General features: G+C 37.9%; 1 protein-coding gene and 1 long non-coding RNA gene across 7 annotated transcripts; one reads left to right on the forward strand and one right to left on the reverse strand.

Moving 5' to 3' along the window:
• Nucleotides 1-311: 311 nt before the first annotated feature.
• On the reverse strand, nt 312-14,750 carry LOC123872791 (gastrula zinc finger protein XlCGF26.1-like). 6 transcript variants are annotated; one of them, XM_045917323.1, is made up of 11 exons: nt 14,538-14,750; nt 13,819-13,962; nt 13,061-13,287; nt 11,823-11,972; nt 10,864-10,977; nt 10,121-10,276; nt 4,626-4,761; nt 3,251-3,356; nt 2,175-2,301; nt 927-996; nt 312-556 (listed from the first exon to the last, which is right to left on the reverse strand). In XM_045917323.1, the coding sequence occupies exons 2-11, from the start codon at nt 13,924-13,926 to the stop codon at nt 446-448; spliced, it is 1,305 nt and encodes a 434-aa protein (XP_045773279.1). In that variant the 5' UTR covers nt 13,927-13,962; nt 14,538-14,750; the 3' UTR covers nt 312-445. The 6 variants fall into 6 exon arrangements, with proteins under 6 accessions (XP_045773279.1, XP_045773274.1, XP_045773273.1 ...); XM_045917318.1 differs by lacking the exons at nt 312-556; nt 927-996; nt 2,175-2,301; nt 3,251-3,356; nt 4,626-4,761 and adding an exon at nt 6,151-8,150 and having other exon boundaries at nt 14,554-14,750; XM_045917317.1 differs by lacking the exons at nt 312-556; nt 927-996; nt 2,175-2,301; nt 3,251-3,356; nt 4,626-4,761 and adding an exon at nt 6,151-8,150.
• A 569-nt stretch (nt 14,751-15,319) lies between these two features.
• On the forward strand, nt 15,320-16,688 carry LOC123872812. The gene is made up of 2 exons (XR_006797549.1): nt 15,320-15,810; nt 16,551-16,688. It is a non-coding gene; the product is annotated as an uncharacterized LOC123872812 (long non-coding RNA).
• Nucleotides 16,689-27,090: the final 10,402 nt, after the last annotated feature.

A 27,090-nucleotide genomic window follows, 5' to 3' on the forward strand; every position in this document is an offset into this window, starting at 1 on the left:
CCATCTCACTATTACTTACACACTACACCTCTGTCTGTATATAGTATGAGTAAGACGGAATCATTGCGCCGCTCATTGACGTATAAAAGATCATATTAACTATATCTATGGCGCCGCTTCGATTCGATTCCTTTCGTTATTGGCACGAATTATACAAAATAGAAAGAAAGAAAGAAGAAAAAAATCAATGGGAATTCATAAGCAAAACTGATTTCAGAGGGCGCCACAGGAGGCCAATGCAAGCTATCATCTTCATAAATTCTTACTTAGACTGAGGAGGTTTTTTTAAGATTACATGACAATTTTTTTTAAATTACGGTGTTTGACAGCTCAGTATAGCTGGTTCCACAGATGATACCACCTCTATGGCCGGTTCGCTAATGCGCCACCTGTCGGTATAAATTGGCAGTGTGGATCCCCATTGGACCGATGCTTGTATATGAAGTCAATTTTCAACGGAATAGTACACAGGGTCCTTCTGGAGATCGTTCTTCATGACTATCTTGGCTTGCGGCACTTGCACTTTGGTTAGCGTCGGCAGAGCTTTCAAGAACATCTGTGGAATAAAATACATGTGAATTTATAAATTCGTTGCACTCTGTAACTGAATTCAGTATAGATAACTTTATATTCTCAAAATTTTCAAAGACCAGCAACGCATTGGCGGTTTCTCTGGTACTGCAAATGTTCATGGGCTGCGGTAATCACTTAACATCAGGTGACCCGCCTGGTCGTTTGTTCCCTATTTTTATTTAAAAAAAAAATCGACTTCTCTAGCTAGCCTAGAGAAGCTTACTTCTGATCATCATGCAGCATGGGAATAACAGCCACTGTTATTCCCATGCTGCAGGGTGCACTACTTGCACACTACTGCATTACTTGCACCATTTTGCTCGACAGCTCCTCTAATCAGTAGTATAACTTACATTTCGCGTTATAAGGTCCATGCCGTGCACTTTTCCCATGTGTTCTTTCAACACCGACATCCGACCATATCTGCGAACATCAAAGTAATTAACAGTTACACTACATTACCCAATAGGCATAGGTTAGTATGTATAACATAATTTGATCCTGGGCGCGTTTGGAACCCAGGTAACTTTAGTTTCAAGTTTACGTAAGTAATTGACACCATTATTGCATCATCTTACAAATTCAAAAATTGACAGTCAAAAGGGGTACAAATGGTACCCAATGGGAATAAATAGTAATTTGACTTTGACTTATCGTCAGTGAGTTCTAACAGTGGGTAAGTCATTTTTGGGGTTTTAACTTTTTTGACTAACGCACTGTTAGAACTTCACTGACGTTATGTAGTCGTATCTAGTTGTACGATCATGGACGTTCTTGCATTTACCATTTTTAGGGTTCCGTACCTCAAAAGGAAAAACGAAGCCCTTATAGGATCACTTTGTTGTCTGTCTGTCTGTCCGTCCGTCCGTCGTATCTGTCAAGAAAACCTATAGGGTACTTCCCGTTGACCTAGAATCATGAAGTTTGGCAGGTAGGTAGGTTTTATAGCACAAGTAAAGGAATAAATCCGAAAACCGTGAATTTGTGGTTACATCTAATGAAATACATTTAAAAAATTTAAATGTGTTTCAATTTTCAAACGTAAGATAACTATACCAAATGGGTTATGATATGAAAGGGCTTAAAAAACCTGTACAATGTACATTATAAAACAGATTTTTATTTATTTTTATTCATAATTGTTTTTGATTTATCGTGCAAAATGTCGGAAAAATTACCCGAGTACGTAACCTTCGGTGCGCGAGTCTGACTCGCACTCTCAGTTTTTTTTTCTGAAGAGGCCCTGATAAAAACCCCTTAGATTTTTTTTTTTTCATTTTATTGAACAATCCAATGAGTTATACAAAAGGTGGGACTTTAGACTCAAGAACCTTATAAGTTGCCAGTGGAACTTAGGAAACTGTTTTAGGCGAATTGGATTGGTATGATTACGGAGAGTTTGGAGTTTTTTCTGAAAAGGCCCTGATAAAAACCCCTTAGATTTTTTTCTTCATTTTATTGAACAATCCAATGAGTTATACAAAAGGTGGGACTTTAGACTCAAGAACCTTATAAGTTGCCAGTGGAACTTAGGAAACTGTTTTAGGCGAATTGGTATGATCACGGAGAGTTTGGAGAGGGATATAACGGAGAGAGATTACCTCTTGGGGCACAGTTGGCAGGCGAAGGGCGGCGGCAGGCCGCGGTGCGTGCGGTTGACGTGCAGCAGGAGCGCCGCGCGCTGCGCGTACCGCTTGTCACATTCGTCGCACGCGAACCGCTTCAACGCTGACACACACAGACGAAAGTTTCATTCAAAGACACAATATTTAATAGCACCTTTCAGTATACACAAGGATCACTCCGCAAGGATTTTTAAATAAATACGATGCAACAAAGTACAGTCCGCACAGCGTAAAATCATCGCGTATCGTCAATCAATCAGCGTAAAAACGCATCTCTTTCTACCGTGTAATCACACTAATCATACTATCACACTTCACACTAATATTATAAAGAAGAAAGTTTGTGTGTGTGTGTGTGTGTGTGTGTGTGTGTGTGTGTGTCTGTCTGTGTGTGTGTGTGTCTGTGTCTGTGTCTGTGTGTGTGTCTGTGTGTGTGTCTGTGTGTGTGTCTGTGTGTGTGTGTGTGTGTCTGTGTATGTGTGTGTGTCTGTGTGTGTGTGTGTGTGTGTGTGTGTGTGTGTGTGTTTATGTTTGTTACTCGTTCACGCAAAAACTACTGGACGGATTGGGCTGAAATTTAAAATAGAGATAGATTATAACCTGGATTAGCACATAGGCTACTTTTTATCCCGGAGAACAAAGAGTTCCCACGGGAATTTTAAAAAACCTACATCCACGCGAACGAAGTCGCGGGCATCAGCTAGTCCAACCATACTAATATTATAAATGCGAAAGTCTGTCTGTCTGTCTGTCTGTCTGCTACCTTTTCACGGCCCAGTGTAACCGATTCTAACGAAATTTGGTACAGGGTTAGCTTATATCTCGGGGACAGGCATAGGCTACTTTTTATCCCGGAAAATCAAAGAGTTCCCGCGAGATTCCTAAAGACCCATCCACTTAACCGATTTGTATGTACCGAAGTAGCTTGCGTCCCTGTAATCGAAATAGGCAACTCTTTATCTCGGCAAATCAAACAGTTCTCACGGGATCTATAAAAATCTAAATCCATGTGGACGAAGTCGCGGGCACCCTCTAGTATATTAATAACTCACGTAGGTGCGTGTTCAAGTGTGCCACGAGCGACGGTTTAGCGTTGAAGCTTCTCTGGCAGTGATCGCATACGAAGCGCTGAGTCTCGTCGTGCTTCTTTACATGTCTCTGTACAACGACAACAACAAAGGTAGGTATAGGCTTAGGAACAAACTGATAATAATCAAAGCATGGGTATAATCACCAGAATGCTAGGAAAAACGAAGACAGGATAATATTGATGATTACTGATAAGATATTACCAAAAAAACGCGAAAAAAGTTAATGAAAAAATTCTGTTTTGAAAAATTGAACAAATATTGCAAATAAAACATCAGACTGATGCTAGAGGTCAACGAATGTTGCGTAAGTACGCCACTTGGAGTCAATGACGCGTCGTAGGTGGGGCATTTACGCTAAGTTTTTGCTAGCGTTCTGGTTACTCCCTGTATGATATACCTACTTCATATTATTATAGTAAGTTGACAGCCGCCGAGTTGTACGAAAGGAATCCAAAAATTTAAGTGCAGATTAAACTAATAGTTACTATAAATACTACTAGCTAGCTACTGACTAGCTTCACTAGTTAGTTTTGTTTCGTTTTTGTTTTTGCTTTATTATTTACTAGCTGATGCCCGCGACTTCGTTCGCGTGGATGTAGGTTTTTTAAATTCCCGTGGGAACTCTTTGATTTTCCGGGATAAAAAGTAGCCTATGTGCTAATCCAGGGTATAATCTATCTCCATTCTAAATTTCAGCCCAATCCGTCCAGTAGTTTTTGCGTGAAGGAATAACAAACATACACACACACACTCACACACACACACACACACTCACACACACACTCACACACACACACACACACACACACACACACAACATACAAACTTTCTCCTTTATAATATTAGTGTGATGTAATTTACCTATTTTCTATTCTTTTCCTATGTACCTTCTTATATCCGGCTATTGTGTGTTTTAATTCTGTGATAACTTTTCGTTGGAGACTGTTGTGGTGTGTGTGCTTTGTATTTGTGTTACCTTTTGCTTATTTTTAATACTGTGTGTCTCCATTAAAAAAAAAAAAAAATATTTAAGGCTGAGATCTATAGAACGCACTTTGACTTTGCTCAGACTTAAAACACTGTTAAAACGAGATAGCGTTATACCGCTGGCGTTATATGTCTCGTTTTAACAGAAACTTAAGATCGGGTTGAAATCTATATTAGATTTTGCTTAGACTTAAGTTTCAGTTAAAACGAGACAAATCTATGCCAGCGATATAACGTTGTCTCGTTTTAACAGCGTCTTAAGTCAAAGTGCGCTCTAAAGATCTCAACCTCAGCAAAGTTAAAGTGCGCTTTATAGATTTCAATGTAAACGAATAGACTTTATACCCACGTCTAGTGTGATCTTGAGGGTATAGCCGCGTAGACAGATCCTGCACACGTAGGGCAGCCTGCCCGCGTGCATGTGCGCGTGCGCCGTTAGACTTTGGCTCGACGCGAAGCTCGCCGAGCATTCCTGGCAGTCGAACCTACAAGACAATAATATGATTTAACCCTAAGGCCGCAAAATCATTTAATTACTTTACAATTTTTTTTTAGGGTTCCGTTCATCAAAAGAAAAAAAGGAACCCTTATATAATAGTTAGGATCACTTCGTTGTCTGTCTGTCTGTCTGTCAATTTTCTTCCCGTTGGCCTAGTATCATGAAATTTGGCGGGTAGGTAGGTCTTATAGCACAAGTAAAGGAATAAATCCAAACACCGTGAATTTGTAGGTAACTAGGTACATCACAAAAAAAAAGTATTTCAATTTTCAAAGTAAGATAAATTTTTATTCATAATAATTTTTAATTTATCGTGCAAAATGTCGGAAAAAATACCCGAGTACGGAAACTTCGGTGCGCGAGTCTGACTCGCACTTAGCCGGTTTTTTAAAAGTTAATCTGCTTTTTTACTAAGTATGTAGGTATACATAACACCAAAGAGTAGTTGATGAGATTCAACGACGACATAGTTGAAATCACTTGCGCAGCAAACCAACCTTGAAGGCTAAGGCACTAAGGCTGAGATCTATAGAGCGCACTTTGACGTTGCTCAGACTTAAAATACTGTTAAAACGAGACAGTGTTATACTGCTGGCATAAATCTGTCTCGTTTTAACTGATCCTTAAGTCTAAGCAAAGTCAAAGTGCGCTCTATACATTTCAACCTAAGTCCAGCGCACCGTCAGCAAGATATCACCTTGTTGTCATGCGTGACCAACTAATTGGGACTAATTAATATTTTAATATTAGCTGTTAGTTAAGGTACCTATTTAAACCTACAGTTTAAACCAAGACTGTGCATCAATATCCTGTCGTCACACCTCGACACAGTATCCTAATTAGGTCAGATTAGATTAGCTTTAGGTCGTCATAATGTAAAACTCTGCAGCTAACATTGATGCAGACGTTAGGTTAGTTTAAAATGTAAAAATCTTAGGCTGAGATCTATAGAGACTTAGAGAGCACTTTGACTATGTTTAGACTTAAGTTTCCGTTAAAACGAGACAAATTCATGCCAGCGGTATAACGCTGTCTCGTTTCAACAGTATCTTAAGTCTGAGCAAAGTCAAAGTGCGCTCTATAGATCTTAGCCTTAGAATACATATAGTCAAAATCTATCTTCCTTTCCTTCAAAAATACTTCTGGCTGCGTACGTAACTCGCCTGCCTAGAAGACGCCTATTCATTCAATCTTCCTTTCTAAGTTCTAAGAGCAGTCATAAATTCTCGTTGTCACTTTCTAGTGTTCTAAGTTATCAGAGCATGTAGAAATTTTATAAGAGAAGTTCCAACTCTAACCTAAAGAATAAGTTTATTACTATTCAGATCTAGTCTAGTATTTAACTACAGGTTTTCTAAAAAGAAACTCATTTTTTAAATCATTGATTTTTATTATTTGCGCAGATTTTTCTCTCAATCTATCAAAATATCCATTTGTATTTTATGTTAAACAATACATAATTTTACAAAAAACAATATTTTAAATTATAAAACTTAAATTTAATTGGTAATAAGCCTTCTTAGTAATAGTAACTATGAACTAATTCATTGCCGTCGGGTTTCAATCATATATTCAATCAATGGGTAATTTGTGTAATACAAATGACAAATAACAATGTTACAAATACAATATTCACCTGAAGACCTAAGAATGCTTACATTTTTGTTAGTGTAGAAAAATCTATCTCTTCAATTTAACTTTTCAACTATTTCTCACAAAAATCGCGATGTCACAAGTCAAATCTATGATACTATCAAATCTGTAGAATTTTCAAAATAAAATCGCTGATTTATAAACTTGTTTTCAAAGGTAAATTAATTTAAACTTCATTTGCTTGTTATAACTTTCTCGGATGACATATTTATCGGGAATGATTACTAATTATATAACTCATGATTCACAATGATAAATATATTCAAAGCTCCGTCTTGCGTGCGCAGCTAAAACTGCACAGGCAAGACCGAGAACTGCGCAGTCCAACCTTTGGCAGCTTTTGGAACTGCGCGGGATACCGTCTAGCCGTCCACACTTAACTGCGCAAACTAACTTATGCAGGCAAGCTCCCAGGTAAGACGGAGCGTGTAGCCGGAGCTTAAAGGAATAACTTTAAAAATGTCCACTATAGTATCCTTGACATAGTAATATTTTTAGAGATGGGCTCTTCTCGGATGAGATTTAAGATATTGTGAGAGTCTTTCCAATACTTTTTCCCTATTAATCGGATGTATTCCACAAACTTCGAAGCCAGCTTTTAAACTTTTCGAGATAGTTTCAGTGTTCGTATTAAACGTTTGCGTTAAAAGCTGAACAAGACTACTCCCCAGAGCATAGTCTGGTTCGCCTTTAAAAGAATTTCTCCACTCTTCCACTTCCCGTCTCCAGTGAGTCTCCAAGGCGTCGAAGTAGCCCGCGACTATCGGCTGGACCAACGGGCCCCAGTTCGGCGGCGGGCATACGAATTTAATATTTTTCTGATTACACAACTTAATCGCTCCTATCGTCAGCTGAGAACTCAAACAGTCCCCGATTAATATCTTTTTCCCCTTCCGTTTAGTGACTCGTGGCAGGAAAGTGGTTTTAAACCACAATTCGAAGCTCGCGAAGTCGAGCCAACCGCTATGCGTCGCTACCACGTTGGATCCCCGCGGCGCGCACGCGACCCAGCCCGGTTCGGAGTCGTCACCCTGAAATATTAGAAACGGGGGCAACATCGTACCCTCAGCGTTGCCGCAGAACACAGCAGTGAGAGAGGGTTTCACAGTGGGCACGTTGGGGTGACGGCTGTCTCGCGCGAGAACAACTTTTCTCTTCTTCAGGTCATCAAGTAAATGCGCCTCGGCGAAACTGTAGATGTTCGCAGCGGGCACGCCGCGCAGCTCACACTCGAGATCGACGAAGAACTCGTTGATCGCGTGCGCGTCGACCCGCATTCCGCGCGTCATGTAGTTCCGTTGTACTCTCGTCCTCAGATCCTCGTACCTGTTCAAGATCGACTTCGCCCAATCCTTTCCGGGGAGATTGTTCCTGAAGATGTCGACTTCCCGGTCGTTGGAGTTGAGGTACGCCTGTATAATTTTCCGCACGTCCAGCTCGCGCATAGGAACTCCGCAGTCGGAGATGGCACACAGATGAGTTTCGATGGTTTTCTCCTCGTCGGCGGAGAACACGGTAGGTCGGCCGTATGTGTTCGAGTGAGTGTTCTTCAGTTTGAAGTGCAACGTACTCAACGGTATCTTGTATATCAGGCTCGCATCGCTGACGGCCATCTTTCGGTTCCGGATTCTTTTTAAAGCTTCTTCCAAAGCATCAGCAGAATAGTTGGACTTGGTGCCATATTTCCTTATCGGAGGCTTCACGGGTGTGGCGGGCAACGTTCTGAAAATATATAGGGTGGAAACGTTAAGCGCGCGATCATTATCGCCACATAAGACATGTGCAAATATTTGATACTGACAATAACACTGTCATCTGGTGAAAAAACTTTAATAAAACTATCACAATCTTTCGACATTTTAATTTAAAGTGAAACAATTAACACAGATTTTCATTGTAAAATATATCTAACATTGAGTATGTGATATTATATCGAAAAATATAACCGACATATAAATATTTTATTAATTATACTAGACTAGAGGATGCCCGCGACTTCGTGCACGTGGATGTAGGTTTTTAAAGATCCCGTAGGAACTGTTTGATTTTCCGGGATAAAATGCATAAGTCAATTACAGGGACGCAAGCTACCTCGGTATTAAATTTCATACAAATCGGTTAAGCGGATGAGTTTTTAGGAATCCCGTGGGAACTCTTTGATTTTCCGGGATAAAAAGTAGCCTATGTCCGTCCCCGGGATATAAGCTAACCCTGTACCAAATTTCGTCAGAATCGGTTAAACTGTTGGGCCGTGAAAAGGTAGCAGACAGACAGATACACTTTGGCATTTATAATATTAAAGTATGGATGATGCCCGCGTCTTCGTCCACCTGGGTTTAGGTTTTTAAAAATCCCGTGGGAACTCTTTCATTTTCCGGTATAAAAAATAGCCTATGTCCTTTCTTGGAATGTAAGCTATCTCTGTACCAAGGTCCATTAAAATCGGATGAACGGATGGACCGTGAAAAGCTAGCAGACAGACAGACACACTTTTGCATTTATAACATTAAAAGTATGACTTAAGTATGGATTTTTCATTTTGGTCACCAGACGACATAACACCAATATTAAGTTGAATAAAAAATAACTTCTTTCACAGAGAAAATAATCGGTAATCACTCATGGCTTCCACCCTATATACACTACTCTAAACCTATTACATCTACTGGAAATCAGAATCGGAAGTGTTTTATAAGTCTTACAATTTACTGTACCATTTTATTTTTTGGTGTAAACAAAAAAGACTACGCGACGCAAAAATGTAGAATACACGTTAGTGGTGTAAACACCAGGTAAAGTTTTTTAGGAATTCTACATGAAGGCGCGCGTCCCACCGCCGACGAGGAAGCGACTATTTTCTTGCTCAAGAAACGTACAATCGATGTAGGATTCCGTATCAATAAAAAAACTCGCTCTGCGACGGTCTCTTGGCGGTCAAAACACTCGCGCAGTTTACGCAGGGATTGAAATGTATATCTCGGCTGCCTATCCAAATGACCAGCGCGAGTACCTAACCTAACTTGTACCTGTTCACAAAACGATTCCGACTATATACTATAACTATAAACGATACACTCGCTTCTCGTTGCTCGTTAACTCGTTTCTGGTTTTTAGATCAACTCGTTTATCGCTAATCGTCAGAAATTCAAGACTCACAAGCCGTCAGTTGTGGGCGTGACTAAATGTAGATAATAATTTCATTTTTTTATAACAAGCATGCTCGATAGCGAAGGCAATACGAGTACAGCACTACTACTTTTATGTTTTACGCAGATGTACCTGCTCAGAAATCTTGTTTTTGAATGGCGTGAAAATATTTTAGCCAATCAACGCCACGTTCGTCCGCTATTGGTTGTTGCCTACGCACCATTTTTTGTACGCGCGAATTACGAGCGAGGTAGCACGAGTCCTGTCTTTCGGCCGCCTTGCAGCTTTTCTCGTGCTTGTACAGTTCGTAGTATATAATGTATGTATGTAATGGAGCCGGAAAGTCCTTGAATGGAGACCGCATATAAGCAAGCGTAGTGTGGGACGCCCTCCAACATGATGGACTGACGATATAAAGCGGCTGGCGGGAAGTGGCTGGATGAGGAAGGCTGAGGACCGAGTGTGGTGGCGCTCTTTAGAGAAGGCCTATGTCCAACAGTGAACATCCACAGGCTAATGGTGATGATGATGATGAATGTACTCACTTCTTGGGCGACTTCTTGCGTTTGGCCGACGGCGCGCGTTGGGGCGCGAAGGGACGCGCGCCGGCGCGGTTGCCGAGGAAATCGGCACGCGCGCGCAGCACGAGGGCCGCGTCCTCCGCTTCGCAACTCTTCTCGTGCTTGTACAGGTTTGTTTTACTGAGAAGCACAAATTATGAGTTCAAGTATTTTTTTTAAATTTAAGTATAGACTAGCGCTTGGCTGCAATCAGACCTTTTTTTCTCTCTTCTGGCTTTACAAAGATTAGCCAATGTCAAGTTTGTAGTTATTTGTAACAAGTCAGTTAAAATATACAAGTATGGACCCCGTTTGTGCCGGCGCTCGCCGACATACGCACAGCACCCCTTTAGAGCGCTTTCCAGTCAGCTTCAACAAAAAAAAAAAACACTCCAAAAAGGCAGAGCACGCCCGCCAGCTAACACCAACACAGACGAAGTCCGCAATCAGACCTGCTGACAAGTGATGATGCAGCCTAACTAAAGTCGCTGAAAGCTATATATAAATCCATTTTAATGGCAGTATAAAGCCACACCTCAACACTACACAATCAAACTGATTTAATTGCCTATTACTACCGGCACATCCACGTCCACACACGATTTGTGTTTAGTGTGTGTGTGAGAGTAATAAAAAGGCTGAGGTATGAACAAAGCCAATAGAGGGGGACAAGGACAACGATATACGTAAAAATATTTCTATTCTATAATTTAAAAAAAAAGTCTAACCTTCTGAAGTTGACTCCGCAAGCTAAGCAGTAAAGGTACCGCTCGCCGTGTTTCTCCTGGTAGTGTCGACCCGCGGCCGCCATGCTCTCCGACTGATGGCTGCATTTTATACACCTGCACCAAAATGTTTAATCATATACCACATCTCAAGCTCTAGTGTAAGTTTGTTTGTCACTTCTTCTTTAACTTCTCAGACAGGTTCCGTACTTCAAAAGGAAAAATAAATCACTTCATTGTTCATCTGCCGAGTCTGTCAAGACCCGTAAGGGAACCAAAACTTATAGGGTACTTCCCGTTGACCCAGAATCATGAAATTGGGCAGGTAGATGGGTCTTATAGGACAATTAATGGAAAAAATCGAATGAAGATGGAGGTCGGGGTTGATCCCGGGTACGCACCTCTAACTTATCTGAGTTATATGCATTTTAAGTAATTAAAAAAATTGGTTGTTTGTAAAGTCGGTTTACTGACGATAGTTGAACGTGACAACAAAGGCCGATTGTGCTTCTTTGTCGCTCGTTCCGCGCTCTCGCTTGCACTTCAAGCCTTACATGGAACGCCTCAGAGCGAGGTAACGCCGCATGAGTCATGTTTTTTCGTGCGTGCAGCCGGCTCTATCGAATTATAAGACGTTGTCACGTCAAAAACACTTGCTTTAACGGTGAAGGAAGACATAGTGAGGAAACCTGCATGCCTGAAAGTTCTCCATAATGTTCTCCAAGGTGTGAAGTCTGCCAATCCGCACTTGTCAGCGTGTTAGACTACGGCCAAAACCCTTCTCACTAAAAGAAGACCAGTGCTCTGTAGTGAGCCGGCGCGGCATCACGATAAAAACTTATTTAGGCACGACTTGGAGAGATTGCTTGAGAGTAATTCAGAACTTTGTTTTAAATGTTTTATGGAACTTAAACCTTAAAACAAGGGGATTTAGGTCCTTTTTACTAAGCCTTTGCACTCACTGAAACATAATGCCGTCCATCATAAAATAGTCTTTGGGCAGCGGCGGCGGCTTGGTCTCCTTCATGATGGCCACCAAACTGTCTATAAGCAACTTTTTACTTTTCCTCAACTCGGGGTGGAGCTTTTTTATGCTTTTTACGTACGAGTGCCTGAAAATTTTTAATAAAACTATAAGCTGTGCGTTCCGAGCTGCAGTATCTGCTGTACAGTACAACCAAATTAATAATGCGCATGCAGATCTTCGCTAATTGTCGTATTCCGAATCATTGAATCGTAAGAGCCCTAAACAATGCACTTGCATTTTGCACCTTGTTGTAAACAAATAGGAGTCAATATCATGTGTATCATACGACCGTTGCCGAACAGTGACGAAGATTTCTATGCGCATTATTAATTTGGTTGTACTGTACAGCAGAACAATTTTAAAGTTATGAGCCTCGAAAGATTCCTATGACAACACTAAATTTACGACAACTTTGTGCATAAATAGATAAGATTAAGAGTATGATAATTCTTAAACAATTTAAGTTTAGACATTGTTTATTTATTCATTAGTTGAAATAACTTTACATTACAGACATTTTAGTAGTGTTTTTGCTCAAAAATACTTTCCCAAACGGCATTAAATACAGACCTTATTGCTTGACGTTAAGATTTTAAACACAACAACAGAGACTCGTGCTGTCTCGCTCATAATTCGCGCGTATAAAACACTAGCCGATGCCCGCGACTTCGCCCGCGCGGATTTAGGTTTTTCGAAATCCCGTGGGAACTCTTCGATTTTCCGGGATAAAAAGTAGCCTATGTGCTAATCCAGGAAATTATCTATCTCCATTCCAAATTTCAGCCAAATCCGTCCAGTAGTTTTTGCGTGAAGGAGTAACAAACATACACACACACACACACACACACACACATACAAACTTTCGCCTTTATAATATTAAGTGTGATGGCACGTAGGCAACAACAATGGCGGACGGAAATGGCGCTGATTGGCTAAAATATTTTCGCGCCATTAAAAAATAAGATTTCTGCGCAGGTACAGCAGCGGCGTAACTTATAAAAGTGGTACTGTTGCACTTAATCGAAGACGGCATCTGAGATCGCAACCCATGCTATCTGCGATATCGTAATGAGTCCCGGCATATAGAAAGAAGAAAACTTCTTTAGGTGCGTTGGGGGATTTTAGGAGGGGTAAAAACCTGAAGGTCGCTTCAACATGCTCGGTTAACTTTACCTTTCAGCTGGTGTGCGCTTTCTGGTCCTCGATCGAAGCCCCATTTTCGTTTGTGGTACCTTTGCTCCATCATCACTTAGTTCAGCATCATCTGATAAGAACTCAACTTCGATGTTTTCTTTTGGTGGCACCTCTACTTCCATATCATTGTTCTCATTCTCTGATTCATGTTTGATTGGCCTTGGGTTTTCAAGGTTTGACTCTTCTCTAGGTTCCTCTAGCAGATCCTGAAACTTTTACTTTTTAGGGTTCTGTACATCAAAAGGAATAAAAGGAGCCTTTATAGGATCCACTTCATTCTCCGTCTGTCGAGACTCATCAAGGGAATCCAAACATATAGGGTACTTCCATGACATAGTTCTAAAACCATGATTGGGCAGGTAGCAATATTCTATAATAGCACAAGTAATGGAAAAAACCAACAACTGTGAATTTTGTGGTTACATTACCTTGTGAATGCCTCTTGCTTCTTGTGCGAGTCCAACTCGCACTTGATAAGTTACTTTATTACTTGTGGACAATCATTGTCTTTGACTACCACCTCACCTGATGTGACGATGCAGTCTAAGATGGAAAGTTTGCTGCAGTTTTATAATACCCCTCATCAGGCAAGTGCCTAATCGGTGAAAGTGGAAGCCTCCAACCAGAGTGGACTTTAATAATAACTACCCAAGTTGCCTCCACCAGGAATTGAACCTGGCACACCACTTAAAAGAATTGGGCTCGCTGCTGATTCTGGGTGGTCGTCAAATTGTTACCTCAGACACTGGGTAGACCCCTTCTTCGACCTTTTGTAAACATTCAGGAAATGATTCAATATCATCGCCAACTACAACTATGTATGTATCAAGATCGTCACTCTCCATTTGTTCTTTTTCTTTAGTCTCCTTTAACTCTTGTAGCTGTAAGACAAAAGATACAATGATAGGTACCTTTACATTTTCATTGTGAAAATTTAAACTTAAAATTTATGTGAAGGGAAATACTTATTTGATAAGTTTTAAAAAGTATATTTGCTGCATATTTGCCGTCCTATTGCTAAAACGTCGCAAACCCGAAAAAACAGTTTTTGAGTTATCGCCAAAATATTTATTATGTTTCTGAAAGAGACTGCTGCTACAACACAACGTAAAACTTTGCTCAAACATACCGGGTATTTACAAAACTGATGGTTTTAAGGTATGCACCTTAAAACCATCAGTTTTGTAAATACCCGGTTTTTGGCGCTAGCTCATAATTATTTTTATTTAATCCAGTCTAATCAAAATGATAGAAAATATGGAACATTATTATCATAGCCATCAAAGGGAGGTAACTTTGATACATTTTGCTATAGCACAAAAAACGGCAGTTGTTAAACTTTTGTTTTGTATCGTAAATAATCATTATCATCTGGGAGCACCTAATTGCACGAAACGAAACTTTAAACTTTCTAAATGCAAAAGCCATCATAAAATCCACCACCACGTTAACTTACCCGTAAGTAATCTTACCCGCTGCTACTGTAATGTGATTACAATCCGACTACAAAATTGTTTCAATTTGTGTTTGTAAATAAAGGAAATTCACTAAAATCAAAGTAAATGAACAACTCGTGTTTTATCCAGTTTTATCTACAAACAAAATATCAAAAAACCTTTGCCATTTTTCGGTTTTTGATAAACGTGACGTCAGACGTGATTTACATCTACGTAGTGTCCAGGGCCGGCTATCCTACGGTATTTCAAATATGCTTAGGTACATTGCAAGTACATGTCTTCTATCTCACATAATTAGTATGGGTAGACATTAAGCTTCTCGCTTCACTACCACAGCTATATTTTACGCACACGTTTGAAATTTTTTATTACTATATGTATTATAGTTATATGGAATGGTCGCACGAAGAGTGTGACCAGCTAAGGGTTTTACCCTAAAGGTGGAAGAAAAACGAGCTTAGATTTTTATAGAAAAAAGTATAATATTTTATTAGATTTAACTTTAAATTTCATGTTGCCAAAATTAAAGGTTTTTAAGAATCATAGAGCAAATTTAAGTAAAATAATATATTTAGGTTTGAAATTACAGTGATATAACATGATAACCATTTTTTGAATAAAGTAATATAAAACAGAGTAGCAGTAACATACAAAATATAAAAATGTTCAATGTCGTTCATTGGATTTCTCATTTCAATAGGTACGATTAAAAATCTGAATTTGGGGGAAATAAAATCAAATGTCGACAACACTGTTGATAAAACAAAAATGAAAAAATGGCGTAACGTAGAAATCAATAAAAAATACGAAAACTTTTTAGCCAATTTAAATCACTGTTTCATATGTTTTTCTTGGAAATTTATCGTCTTTTTTTCTTAAATTGAGTATACTTGTTTTGTATACGAGTGTAAAGAATCAGTGAGCGCTAATAACCATAACCGCGATTGAGAAATGTATTCCTTGGTTTGGACTTGCATTTTGCGTTTTCACGAAGATCAAAGAAAAGGTGGCCCACATCTAGCGAATGCCGAAGATGCACCAAACATCTTCTGGGGGTTCTGGGGACTTCTGGGGGTGTTCTTACTGTGAAGGCGATAAGGGCATGTAAAACAACCTCCAAGTGCAAGCTGCTGGAAAAACTACCTCAGGAGAGTGGCTGGACGAGAACGACTGGATGGAAAAGGCTAAAGGGACTCTCATACATGCATGCAGTATGATAACTATATAAGACTGCAATTACGGATGTGGAAAGCATAGTTTTGTCATCACAGAGTAAGTATTACTAGATGATGCCCGCGACTTTGTTCGCGTGACTTAGATTTTTTAAATCCCATGGGAACTCTTTCATTTTCTGGGATGAAAATTAGTATCCTATGTCTCCTCCAGGATGCAAGCTATTTCAGTGCCAAATAGATGATGCCTGTGACTTCATCCACGTGGAATTAGATTTTTAAGAACTCTTTCATTTCATGGAACAAGAATTAGCCTGCATCCATCTCCGAGATGCAAGCTATCACCACAAAATTTCGTCAAAATTGGTTAAATGGATAGGCTGTGAAAAGTTACAGTTACACTTTCACGTTCATAATATTGGTATGGATTAATTTCAGATGAATTTCTTCATTAAACATGCCAAATCCAAATATATCCATTATACCAAATAAACAGGGATATTCTCACTGATGAGTGGCTAAAAATGTTCATTATGTTGTTCATTGTGAAGTGTGAACTCTTTAATACACTTCAAAGCTTCCTATAAAATAAACACTTTGATACTCATGACTTTGTTTCGGTTTTTCAAAATTCCTATCTATGAGATGGATACTCTTTAATTTTCTAGGATAAAAAGCATGGCTCTTAAAATGCCTATCTGTGTCTCCAGATGCAAGCTGTTTCTCTGTGGGATTTCTCCAAATCTGGTTCTTTTGTTGAGCTAAAAAAGAAAATTTACTCTATTAATGAATGATAATATAATTTACCATTTACTTTATGTTTCTGCCTTAACTTTCCAGAATAAGGAGTTGGTCATCTGAATTGGTGTTTACACAGGGAACACAGTGAAATCCTGCACCTGAGGTGCTGTGTGAGAAGCTACAAAACTGAAAAAGAAACATGTTGGAACTATACCAGGCATTCCTGAACAAATTGAGGCAAGTAAAACAGTGGTTTATTAAATATCATACCATATGTCTATACATATAAAAATCACTGACTGACTGACTTACCAATGCACAGCTCAAACTACTTGATTTTGGTATGCAAATAGTCATTACGGTAGACGTAGCTAAGAAGGGATTTTTGAAAATTCATCCCATAAGGGGTTTGAAATTTGTATAGTCCACACGGAAGGTGGAGAACCGTGTTTGGTGGCCCACTCTTGGAAAGGCCTATGCCCAGCAGTGAACGCATACAGGCTGATGGAATTGAATGTCATAGACTAAGGATTAAATACACAAACTTGGCTGATTTCTATTTTTATACAATGTGCAGACTATAGTCATACACCTCATATTAAGAATCTGTAGTACTTATTTTACATTCACTATACAAGCTTACACCCGTCATTTTGTCTGTAGAAAAACAATAATGGCTTTATTTAGACTTTATTTAATTTTCCAGTATATATAGTATGGTATCCATCTTCAGGATGCAAGCTATCTTTCTGGTAAACATCTAAATTGGTTTTATTGTTAAGCTATGAAAAAGTGACATGCACAGGTAGCTAATTACAATTTTAGTAAAGATCTCTAACTTTTTGAAAATAAAATATAGCCTATGTCACTCATGAATTGCTCAGCTTTCTACTGGTCTAAGAATTTTAAAAATCGGTTCAGCAGTTTCAGATGTCAGATGCACATGAAGATCTTTTTTATTTATTTATTTTTTATAGCAATTCCATAAATACTTTCCTTAAATCTAACATCCATACTAATATTATAATTGCGAAAGTGTGTCTGTCTGTCTGTCTATCTGTCTGTCTGTCTGTCTGTCTGTCTGTCTGTCTGTCTGTCTGTCTGTCTGACTGCTACTTTTTCACGGCCCAACAGTTTAACCGATTCTGACGAAATTTGGTATAGGGTTAGCTTATATCCCGGGGACGGACACAGGCTACTTTTTATCCCGGAAAATCAAAGAGTTCCCACGGGATTCTTAAAAACCTATCCGCTGTACGATTTGTATGAAATTTGGTACTAAGGTAGCTTGCGTCCCTGTAATTGACATAGGCAACTTTTTATCCCGGAAAATCAACCAGTTCCCACGGGATCTTTAAAAACCTTTTTTAAAAAAAAAAGTCCGACGCGCGCCATTGCCGCGTAAACAAACAAAAAGTTTGCTCTGTCAAAAATAAACATGTTTAGTGGTTTTTTGTGATCAAATCCGAGTGAAATCAAGATAATTGTGCACTAGAATACAGTATAAATGTGAGTGGCATAGTAAATTTACTGTTCTTAATGGTTTTTCTACTAAAATTAACCAAAAAGTGTGTTTAACGAACTTATTATTATCGTGTTCCTGACCTACGCAATCCGCACGGCCGGCAGGGCTCCCGGTCCCGAGTATCGACGCTACGCACACATAGACAACGAACACACGCTTCAACTAACAACTTAGCGTTTACATCGCTTGACCGCTGGAACAATATTAGACGAGCGAGGAATTATTTTATACTGGACTTTTTACTAAGTTCATATTATGCAAGTTTTTTATTTTTTATTTTAATTCAATTTTTCTCGTATGTGCATGAGTTTATTGGTATTTGAATTGCATGATGTCGAATTTATTTGGTGTTTGTGCTGGGTGTCGGAATAAAATTACTAATAAAAACTATTTGAACTGTGCTTTCTGCAAACTCCGTTATGACATTAATTGCGCTAACATAACCGATAAACGCTTTCATCAGCTTAGCCAAGAGAGCAAAAATAACTGGAGGTGCTCAAATTGTCCAGCGAAACAACCCAAAAATGACACCAAAAAAACTCCGCTGCGCTCTGACGAACAAACTGGGAAATTTGTCGACTCTCAAAAGAATTGTAGCATCAGTGAAGATTCACCCTCTAAAATTGACAACATAACCCATCGGAAGAAAACTATGATTTCTAACTCGGATGAACAGCTAACTACGAGTAAGCTAAGCAACACTACCTCGCTTACTAAAGATGACGTTAGAGCAATTTTTAGAGAGGAATTTAATTTTATGAGGTCTGCACTAGTTGAAGAGCTTCAGCAAACTCTGAAACAAATGGTTAGAGCTGAACTACAATCAATGAAGAATGAGATAACTTCCTTAGAAAGCAGCGTTATCTTTTTGAATAACAATTACGAAACTACCAAAACTGAAATTACCACGTACCGAGATTCACTAAAAGATCTGCAAAAAGAGAATATTAATTTGATGAACACCGTTCAGGATTTAACTACAAGGCTACATGTCATGGAACAACATAACAGATCCAGCAACCTAGAGTTTCAATGCGTACCAGAACACAAAAACGAAAATTTGATCTCAATAGTAACTCAGATATCAAAAGTTATATCGTGCGACTTAAAACAGAACGACATTCACCATTGCACACGAGTCGCGAAAACAAATAAAGATGATAATAGACCACGTTCCATAGTGGTAAAACTGGCGACACCTAGACTTCGAGATACATTTTTGGCCAACACTATCAAATTTAACAAAGCTAACCCGAATGACAAGATCAACACTAGCCATATAGGAATGGGAGGGAACAAAGCACCAATCTATGTTGCAGAACATCTGTCCCCTACCAATAAAAAACTGCATGCGGCTGCTCGACTATTTTCCAAAGAAAAAGGCTATAAGTTCGTGTGGGTTAAACAGGGACGAGTATTTATGCGCAAGGCTGAAAACACTGATTATGTTTATGTTAAAAATTTAGACATTCTTAACAAACTTCATTAGTTAAGTTATGTATCTCGCCATTCATTCTATTTTTTCCTTTTTTTTATATTATAATGCTATTAATTTGCGATTACTGTTTTAAAATTCAACAGCTTAAACATATATTATCAAAATGTAAGAGGTCTCAGGACCAAAACTCACGACTTTTTGTGTAGTGTAACAAGTTCTGATTATGACATTGTCATACTAACGGAAACCTGGTTAAATAGTAACATAAACGACAGTGAACTTTTTGATAAGCGATTTACTGTTTACAGAAGGGATCGTGAAAGTACAGGTTTTCATGCAAATAAAGAAGGAGGAGGAGTACTTATTGCAGTTTCAAATAAATTAAACTCATCTCGATTGACTGCCACTGAAAGTCTTTGTGAAGATCTTTATATCAAAGTTGAAATCTCTAACAAAATCTCTGTAACTTTTTGTGCTGTTTATCTTCCCCCTCCTCATAAACGTAATATCCTGGAGCACTTTCTAGATAACTTTAACAGGGTTTCCGATAGTATGGACAATATATGCCTAGTAGGTGATTTCAATATGAGTAGTATTGGATGGTCAAATATCAACGCAGATTATTACTCACCTACACTTCACAATAATTCTCCTTTTGGTCAAATACTTATTGATTTCATTGCCCTTAACAATCTCAATCAGTATAATAGTGTATCTAACAACAAAAATAAAGTTTTGGACTTGGTTTTAACTAATATAACAAATACAAGCGTAACAGCATCCACAAATGAATTCGTCAGTGCCGATCCCTTACATATACCTATAGATATATCATTAACTTTTATTGGAAAAAAATCACTTAAAATTAATAGTGAAGCTATGAGACATAACTTTTACAAAGCTGATTATAATGTTATCACTGCGGAGTTAGATAGCATAAACTGGTTTTGTAAACTGAATAAATGCGATACTGTAAATGACTCAGTTACGGTTTTCCATGACATATTAAATAAAGTTATTAACACACATGTACCCAAAACTAAAGTGAACAAAGGAAAATATCCTCCATGGTTTAACAAATCTTTAATTAAAATGATAAAAGAAAAAAATAAAATCCTTCACAGATATAGAATTTACAAAAATCCACTAGACGAAATATCTCTACGAATCCTAAATAAAAGATGCAAAACATTAACTTCCAATTGCTACCATAACTATATAAAAAAAAATGAAATAAATATCAGCAACAATCCAAAATATTTCTGGGCTTATCTGAAAAACAAACGTTCAAAAACTGATCAGTTTCCTCAAATAATGTCTTTGAACGGCACAAACGCATCTGATGGATCAGATATATGCAATTTATTCGCGTCATTTTTCTCTTCGACCTTCTCTTATTCCACATCTAATGATTACCATACATCTGACATTGATTACACAAACATCTTATCTGATATTCACATTTCACAGAATACTGTTCTTAAGCATTTGAAAAAGCTCGATATTAGCAAAGGTCCGGGGCCAGATGGAATTCCACCATATTTCGTTTCAAAGTGTTCATCATCCTTGAGTCTACCGTTATTCCTTATATTTAATAAATCTTTATCTAGTGGAATCTTTCCCACAGCTTGGAAGACTGCTAAAGTAATACCTATATATAAAAGTGGCAACATTGAGGATATAAGTAATTACAGACCCATTTCTATTTTGTCGGCTTTTGCTAAAATATTTGAGGCTATGATTTACCCTGTTTTAAAATATCATACAAAACATATCTTCATCAATCAACAACACGGCTTCATTACCTCTAGATCCACTAGTACAAATTTAGTCACTTACCATAACGAACTAGTCAATGCTGTAGACGCTGGTAATCAAGTTGATGCTGTTTACATGGATTTTGCCAAAGCATTCGACAAAGTATGTCACACGGTACTTCTTAAGAAATTAGCTCTCTATGGGATAAGCGGCTCCATCTTAGATTGGTTTAGGTCATATTTACAAAAAAGAACTCAATATGTAGTGGTAAAAGGATTTAATTCTGACAGTTACACAGCAACTTCTGGAGTTCCACAAGGATCGCATCTTGGGCCTTGGTTATTTAATTTATTTATTAATGACATCGTAGCTTGTATTAACCATAGTAGCGCTTATCTTTTTGCAGACGATCTTAAGTTGGCCAAAACAGTTAGGAGCTTAAAAGATAGCACATTACTCCAAGATGATTTAAATGCTGTTACAAATTGGTGCACTGTTAATAACATGACTTTAAACGCTAAAAAATGTAATTCTATAGTATTTACACGAAACCGAAACATTATTCAATCTCAATATCAAATTAACGGCACAGTCCTCAATGAATTATCAAAATTAAGAGATCTTGGTATAATATTTGATAGCAAATTAACATTTATTCCGCAAATTGAGAATGTAGTCACTAAAGCGTCAAAAATGTTGGGGTTTTTAATTCGGAACAGTAAGACATTCAAGCCAAGCACAAAGATAAAAATTTACAATACATATATCCGTGGCATTCTGGAATACTGTAGCGTCGTATGGTCACCTAACTATAATACTCACCAGTTGAGGATAGAACGCGTTCAAAAAAGACTTCTAAGACACCTAGCATATTCATGCAAACTACACAAACGACTTCCTAACTATAATGACAAACTGAAATATTTTAAGATGACTAGTCTAGTGACTCGCAGAAAACTCCTCGACATGACATTCCTTTTTAAGACTCTAAGAAGTATAATTGATTGCCCACCACTTTTATAAACCTTCCAGTTAAAAGTCCCACGCAGAACTCCCCGCCACGCAACCGGTCTTTTACACCAACCCATAGCCAGAACTAACCTCAAACAATTTTCCACCATATCCAGATTAACAAAAAACTACAATTCCATTAGTAAAGAGGTTGACATCTTCTACAACACACTACCAAAATTCAAAAAACAAATAATAGGATTGTTAAGTTCATAAATTGATTCATATTACATATCACCTACTTATTACCCGTAGTCACTATTCACCTTTTTTCTTTTTCTTTATTAATTATGACTAATTAGTATTTTTATTTTATTTTAAGACATTTTTGTACATTGTAAACTTTTTATTGTTTAATAATTATTATTTTTAAATTCTTTTGGCACAAGTTGTGACACCTAATTAATAAGTTATGTATCTAATAATGTGTGTGTGTGTATTTATAGATTTAAGAATGTATCGATATTATAATTTTCTGGTGTCCTAATAAATAAATAAATAAATAAATAAAAAAACCTAAATCCACGCGGACGAAGTCGCGGGCATCCTCTAGTTTGGAACAAAATACTATGATTATACATGGTAGTATTATATATACCCAGTTTTGGGTGTTGCAATTTGGTCTGTGCAGCGGGCCCTAGCAGGGAGACCCATATTTTTATTTATATTATATTTAAGTCTTTAAGAAGATCATTTATGGCATACATAGGCTGCACTAAAAGTATCGGGAATGGAATATTTCCACCGTCCCTGTCATATTAAAATCTTTTTAATTGAAAACTCCTTGGTTTTAAAAATCGAATACCATTTATTTATTTAAAAAAAGATTCTCGGTCTTGTCACAAGGTCTTTTCAAACTTGTTTAGTCCAGGATTCCACGCAGGATCCTCAAATGCTGTGTACAACATCGTATTAGGTGACGAATCCGCGTACGAACGTATACGCGTACGAACCCGAAACAAAAAACCAGTCACGAGTTTGGGTGTTCGAAAATGAGTTAAAGTCAACAAAAATCGTTCGTTCATGAAGTGTTGCAAAAAAAATGGTGGCCACGTTTGTCTCCAAAACCGGCCATGTTGCGACTATTCCTCTTGAGGGACAAAGAACGGTTAATGCAGAATGGTATGCTAGCATTTGTTTGCCACAGGTCGTTTCTGAACTCCGTAAAGAGAACTGCAACCGCCGCATCATCCTCCATCACGACAATGCGAGTTCTCACACCGCGCACAGAACAAAAGAGTTTTTAGAGCAAGAAAACATAGAATTATTAGACCATCCGCCATACAGCCCCGACTTAAGCCCTAATGATTTCTGTACTTTCCCTAAAATAAAGAATACATTGCGTGGTCAGAGATTTTCATCACCTGAAAAAGCTGTGGACGCCTACAAAACGGCCATTTTGGAGACCCCAACTTCCGAATGGAATGGTTGCTTCAATGATTGGTTCCATGATATGGAAAAATGTGTCAAATTTCGCGGAGAATACTTCGAAAAGCAATAAATACATGTTTTAAATAGTAATGTTGTGTCACTTCCTTGATTCCCGAAATTTTCAGTGCCGCCCTCGTAATAGCACTTTTTCTAAAAAAAAGTTTACCAGTCTCCTTCGCAGTGGCAATGATGGGTTGAATGTTTATTATTATATTATGAATGGCAAAAAAGTATATCATAATATGTGTGATGTTCCACATCTACTAAAATGTCATTTAAACAATTTCAGAAAAAGGACCTAATCATCGGTAATCGCCGTGCTATTTGCGTGTCAGATCATTGAAAAAATATGTGCGGTAGGTGGGATTGGTGGCACTGTAAGGAATACTCGACTAACAGATAGACATTTGAAACCAAATTCTGTCGATAATATGAAGGCAAGTAAAGACATCTTACCATACCAAACTGAAGTTTTACAAACATTTTATGAAGAAACAGGTGTGAGCACCCAAAAGTATTTAGCATTGCAACGACTCGTATCAATTTTTAGGGTTCCGTACGTGAAGGGTGCCAATGAGACTCTATTACTAAGCCTCCGCTGTCCGTCCACCTGTCCGTCCGTTTGTCTGTATGTCTGTTTTTCAGCGTGCTAAATAGTGTTATATCTTGTGCGATGGTATGGAACCTTTTGTGTGCGAGTCCAACTCACACTTGACCGATTTTTATTTTGGCTTATTACACATTGCCCCTCCAAGTAGGACAAAGTAGATTGTATAACATTTTAAAGTTCAATTTGTCCCACTAATTATTGGTTTGACCAATTGGTGCATAAAATAGCGGCACCAGTGGCACTATTTTTAAGGCCCAGCCCAAAAATTTCTTGAATTATGTCCTTGATATAAGGATAAAGTAAAGGATGCATTTATTTTAATTCATTTAGGTCCTCTATTTTTAGGGTTCCATATCTCCAAAGAAAAAAGGAATCCTTATACTTCGTTTTCTGTCTGTCTATCTGTGTCTCTATCAAGACAAGGGAATCAAAGCTCTTGAGATACTTCCCGTATATAATCCATGACATTTGGTAGCTAGCAATGTCCTAATAGCACAATAATTAATAAAGGGAAAAATCCGAAATCATGAATTTGTGGTTACGTCACATATCTAATCAAAGTCAAAGATTATCATGAAATGTTGTGATTTATGTCTCATAATATTATAACTAACAATTTGCTCGAATTTGTGTAATTCATTGATAATTCATTTTACCTTTCAGGTCAAGCTTGCTGTAAGAGTCTTTAGCAGAGAGGTGGCCCTCACTGTGTCAATGCGGATGAAGACATACATGGACATTTTAACAATTGACGATTATTGTACGATACCTGTAAACATCGATGATGGCATTTTCATTACAGAGATAATTTTATTTATAAATAATTTATTCAATAGCTTAAACGGTTGTGGTCATTCTAAAAGTGGTTTTAAGAACGCATTGTCCGGAAAATTGCAACCATTTAGCGTTTTGGAATGATGACGAATTTAGTTAGTCAGGCTTTAGGTATAAAAAATCCGGTCAAGTGCGAGTCGGACTCACCCACGAAGGTTTCCATATCATTATACAAGATATTTTAACCAGTGTGCATTGTGGCACAGTTGCCACAATGCAAGTTAGTGGCAACAGCGCCATCTATATCTGATTTAGTAAACTTAATTTTTTTGTGAATTTGTTAACTGATCATGATTTTCTAAATCCACATAAATAGATTTTGAAAATTTTTGTTTCATACATTTTACTAGAATATATTTTGGTTAATGTAGTTTAATGGAAAAGATTTACATTTGTCGAGGGTTTCATACCTCAAAAGGAAAACGGGAACCTATAAAGGATCACTTCGTTGTCTGTCTGTCTGCCCCCCGTGTCTGCCATTTTGGGGGAATCAAAATAGGAATCATGACATTTGGCTGGTGGCAATGTCTTATAGCACAATTGAACGAAAAAATTTGAAAACCGTGAACTTATGGTTACATCACAAAAAAATTAAAGATTTGTGTTCCCAATCAAATAATTAGTTTAACTAAATCACATTCGTCATTAATTTGCACATTTTTATTACACTGGTTTGAGATTTCTTGTACGATCGTGCGGAACCCTTCTGTGCGAATCCGACTCTCACTTGAATGGTATTTTTAGAATCAAGTACAATTATTATTGTTGAAAACATGACTACATCTATACTATCTATACTAATAAATAAAATTGGAGTGTCTGTCTGTAATTTCGAAATAACTACCACATATTAAGGTCATATGGTTATTTGAACGATACCATAACTGAATCACACGTTTTTAAAATTTTTGTCTGTCTGTCTGTCTGTCTGTTTGAAAAGGCTAATCTTCGGAACGGCTGAACCGATTTTAACGGGATTTTTACATACAAGTAGAGAATTGACCAGGGTGTAACATAGGCTACTTTTTTAACCGACTTTCAAGAAGAGTTGTGTTTTTTACCTATGTACACCAAAATCCGAGATTTCTAAACCGATTTGCGTCATTTCTTTTTTAATCTATAGAGGAACTTTGCAACATTATTTCATAAAAAATTTGGATTCCAACTCCTCAATCCTGATGCTGCAAGGGATCTGACCAATCCACGCGGGCGAAGCTGCGGGCATCAGCTAGTAACTGAATAATAATGACATACTTTTGTGTCATAAGACACAAAAGTATGTCATAAGTATGAGATAAGTCATGTTGTTATGCAAAATTCTTGTTGCATTATCTGGTTTTGTATTGTATTTCCTGACAATGTAAATTTTATTACTTAAATCGGTTGATACTTGACCTCAGTAACTTTAAATGAATAATATCTTTATGAAGACTACGATAATTTGGCATTTGCGTCTTGTATAATTCGTCCAAGACGTCGATTGTGTTAAACATAAAACGCTGGTCAGAAAACTACAATTATTACACTTATAGCAATTCATTTTATGATATTTAATTGTTATACAGTTTATAATAATCTCTCAAAACAACGTTTTGGAGATGTATCTTGAAATCTAAAGTTTTTATTTTCTAAAAGATAATGATAAAAAAATAGTATGAATAAATTGCTCTGACTAGTTTTAAGTGTGATTGTGAGATGGTAATAACAAAAAAATACTCAGCTGAGTTTGTTGTGGTGCATTGGAACCCTACGAAGGTTTAGTTTAGGTACTTTAAGGGCCGGCGCACATATGGCGCAGCGCAGCGCAGAGCATTTTTCACAGTCAAAGTATTATCGACTTTGTCCTCATTGAAATAATATCTAAATTTAATTGTGCATCCGTGCGGATACTTGCGCAGTCCCGCGCGTGCTCGCGCATTCTATGGTAGAAATTCGCGTAATGTGTCACGCGAATAGAAAACTTCGCGGGCATGCTCTGCGCTGAACTCCGCCGCACTCCACCATGTGTGCGCCGGCCCTTAAGGGCATGAGA

This window comes from Maniola jurtina, chromosome 15, assembly GCF_905333055.1.
Source record: "Maniola jurtina chromosome 15, ilManJurt1.1, whole genome shotgun sequence".
Taxonomy (NCBI): Eukaryota; Metazoa; Arthropoda; class Insecta; order Lepidoptera; family Nymphalidae; genus Maniola; species Maniola jurtina.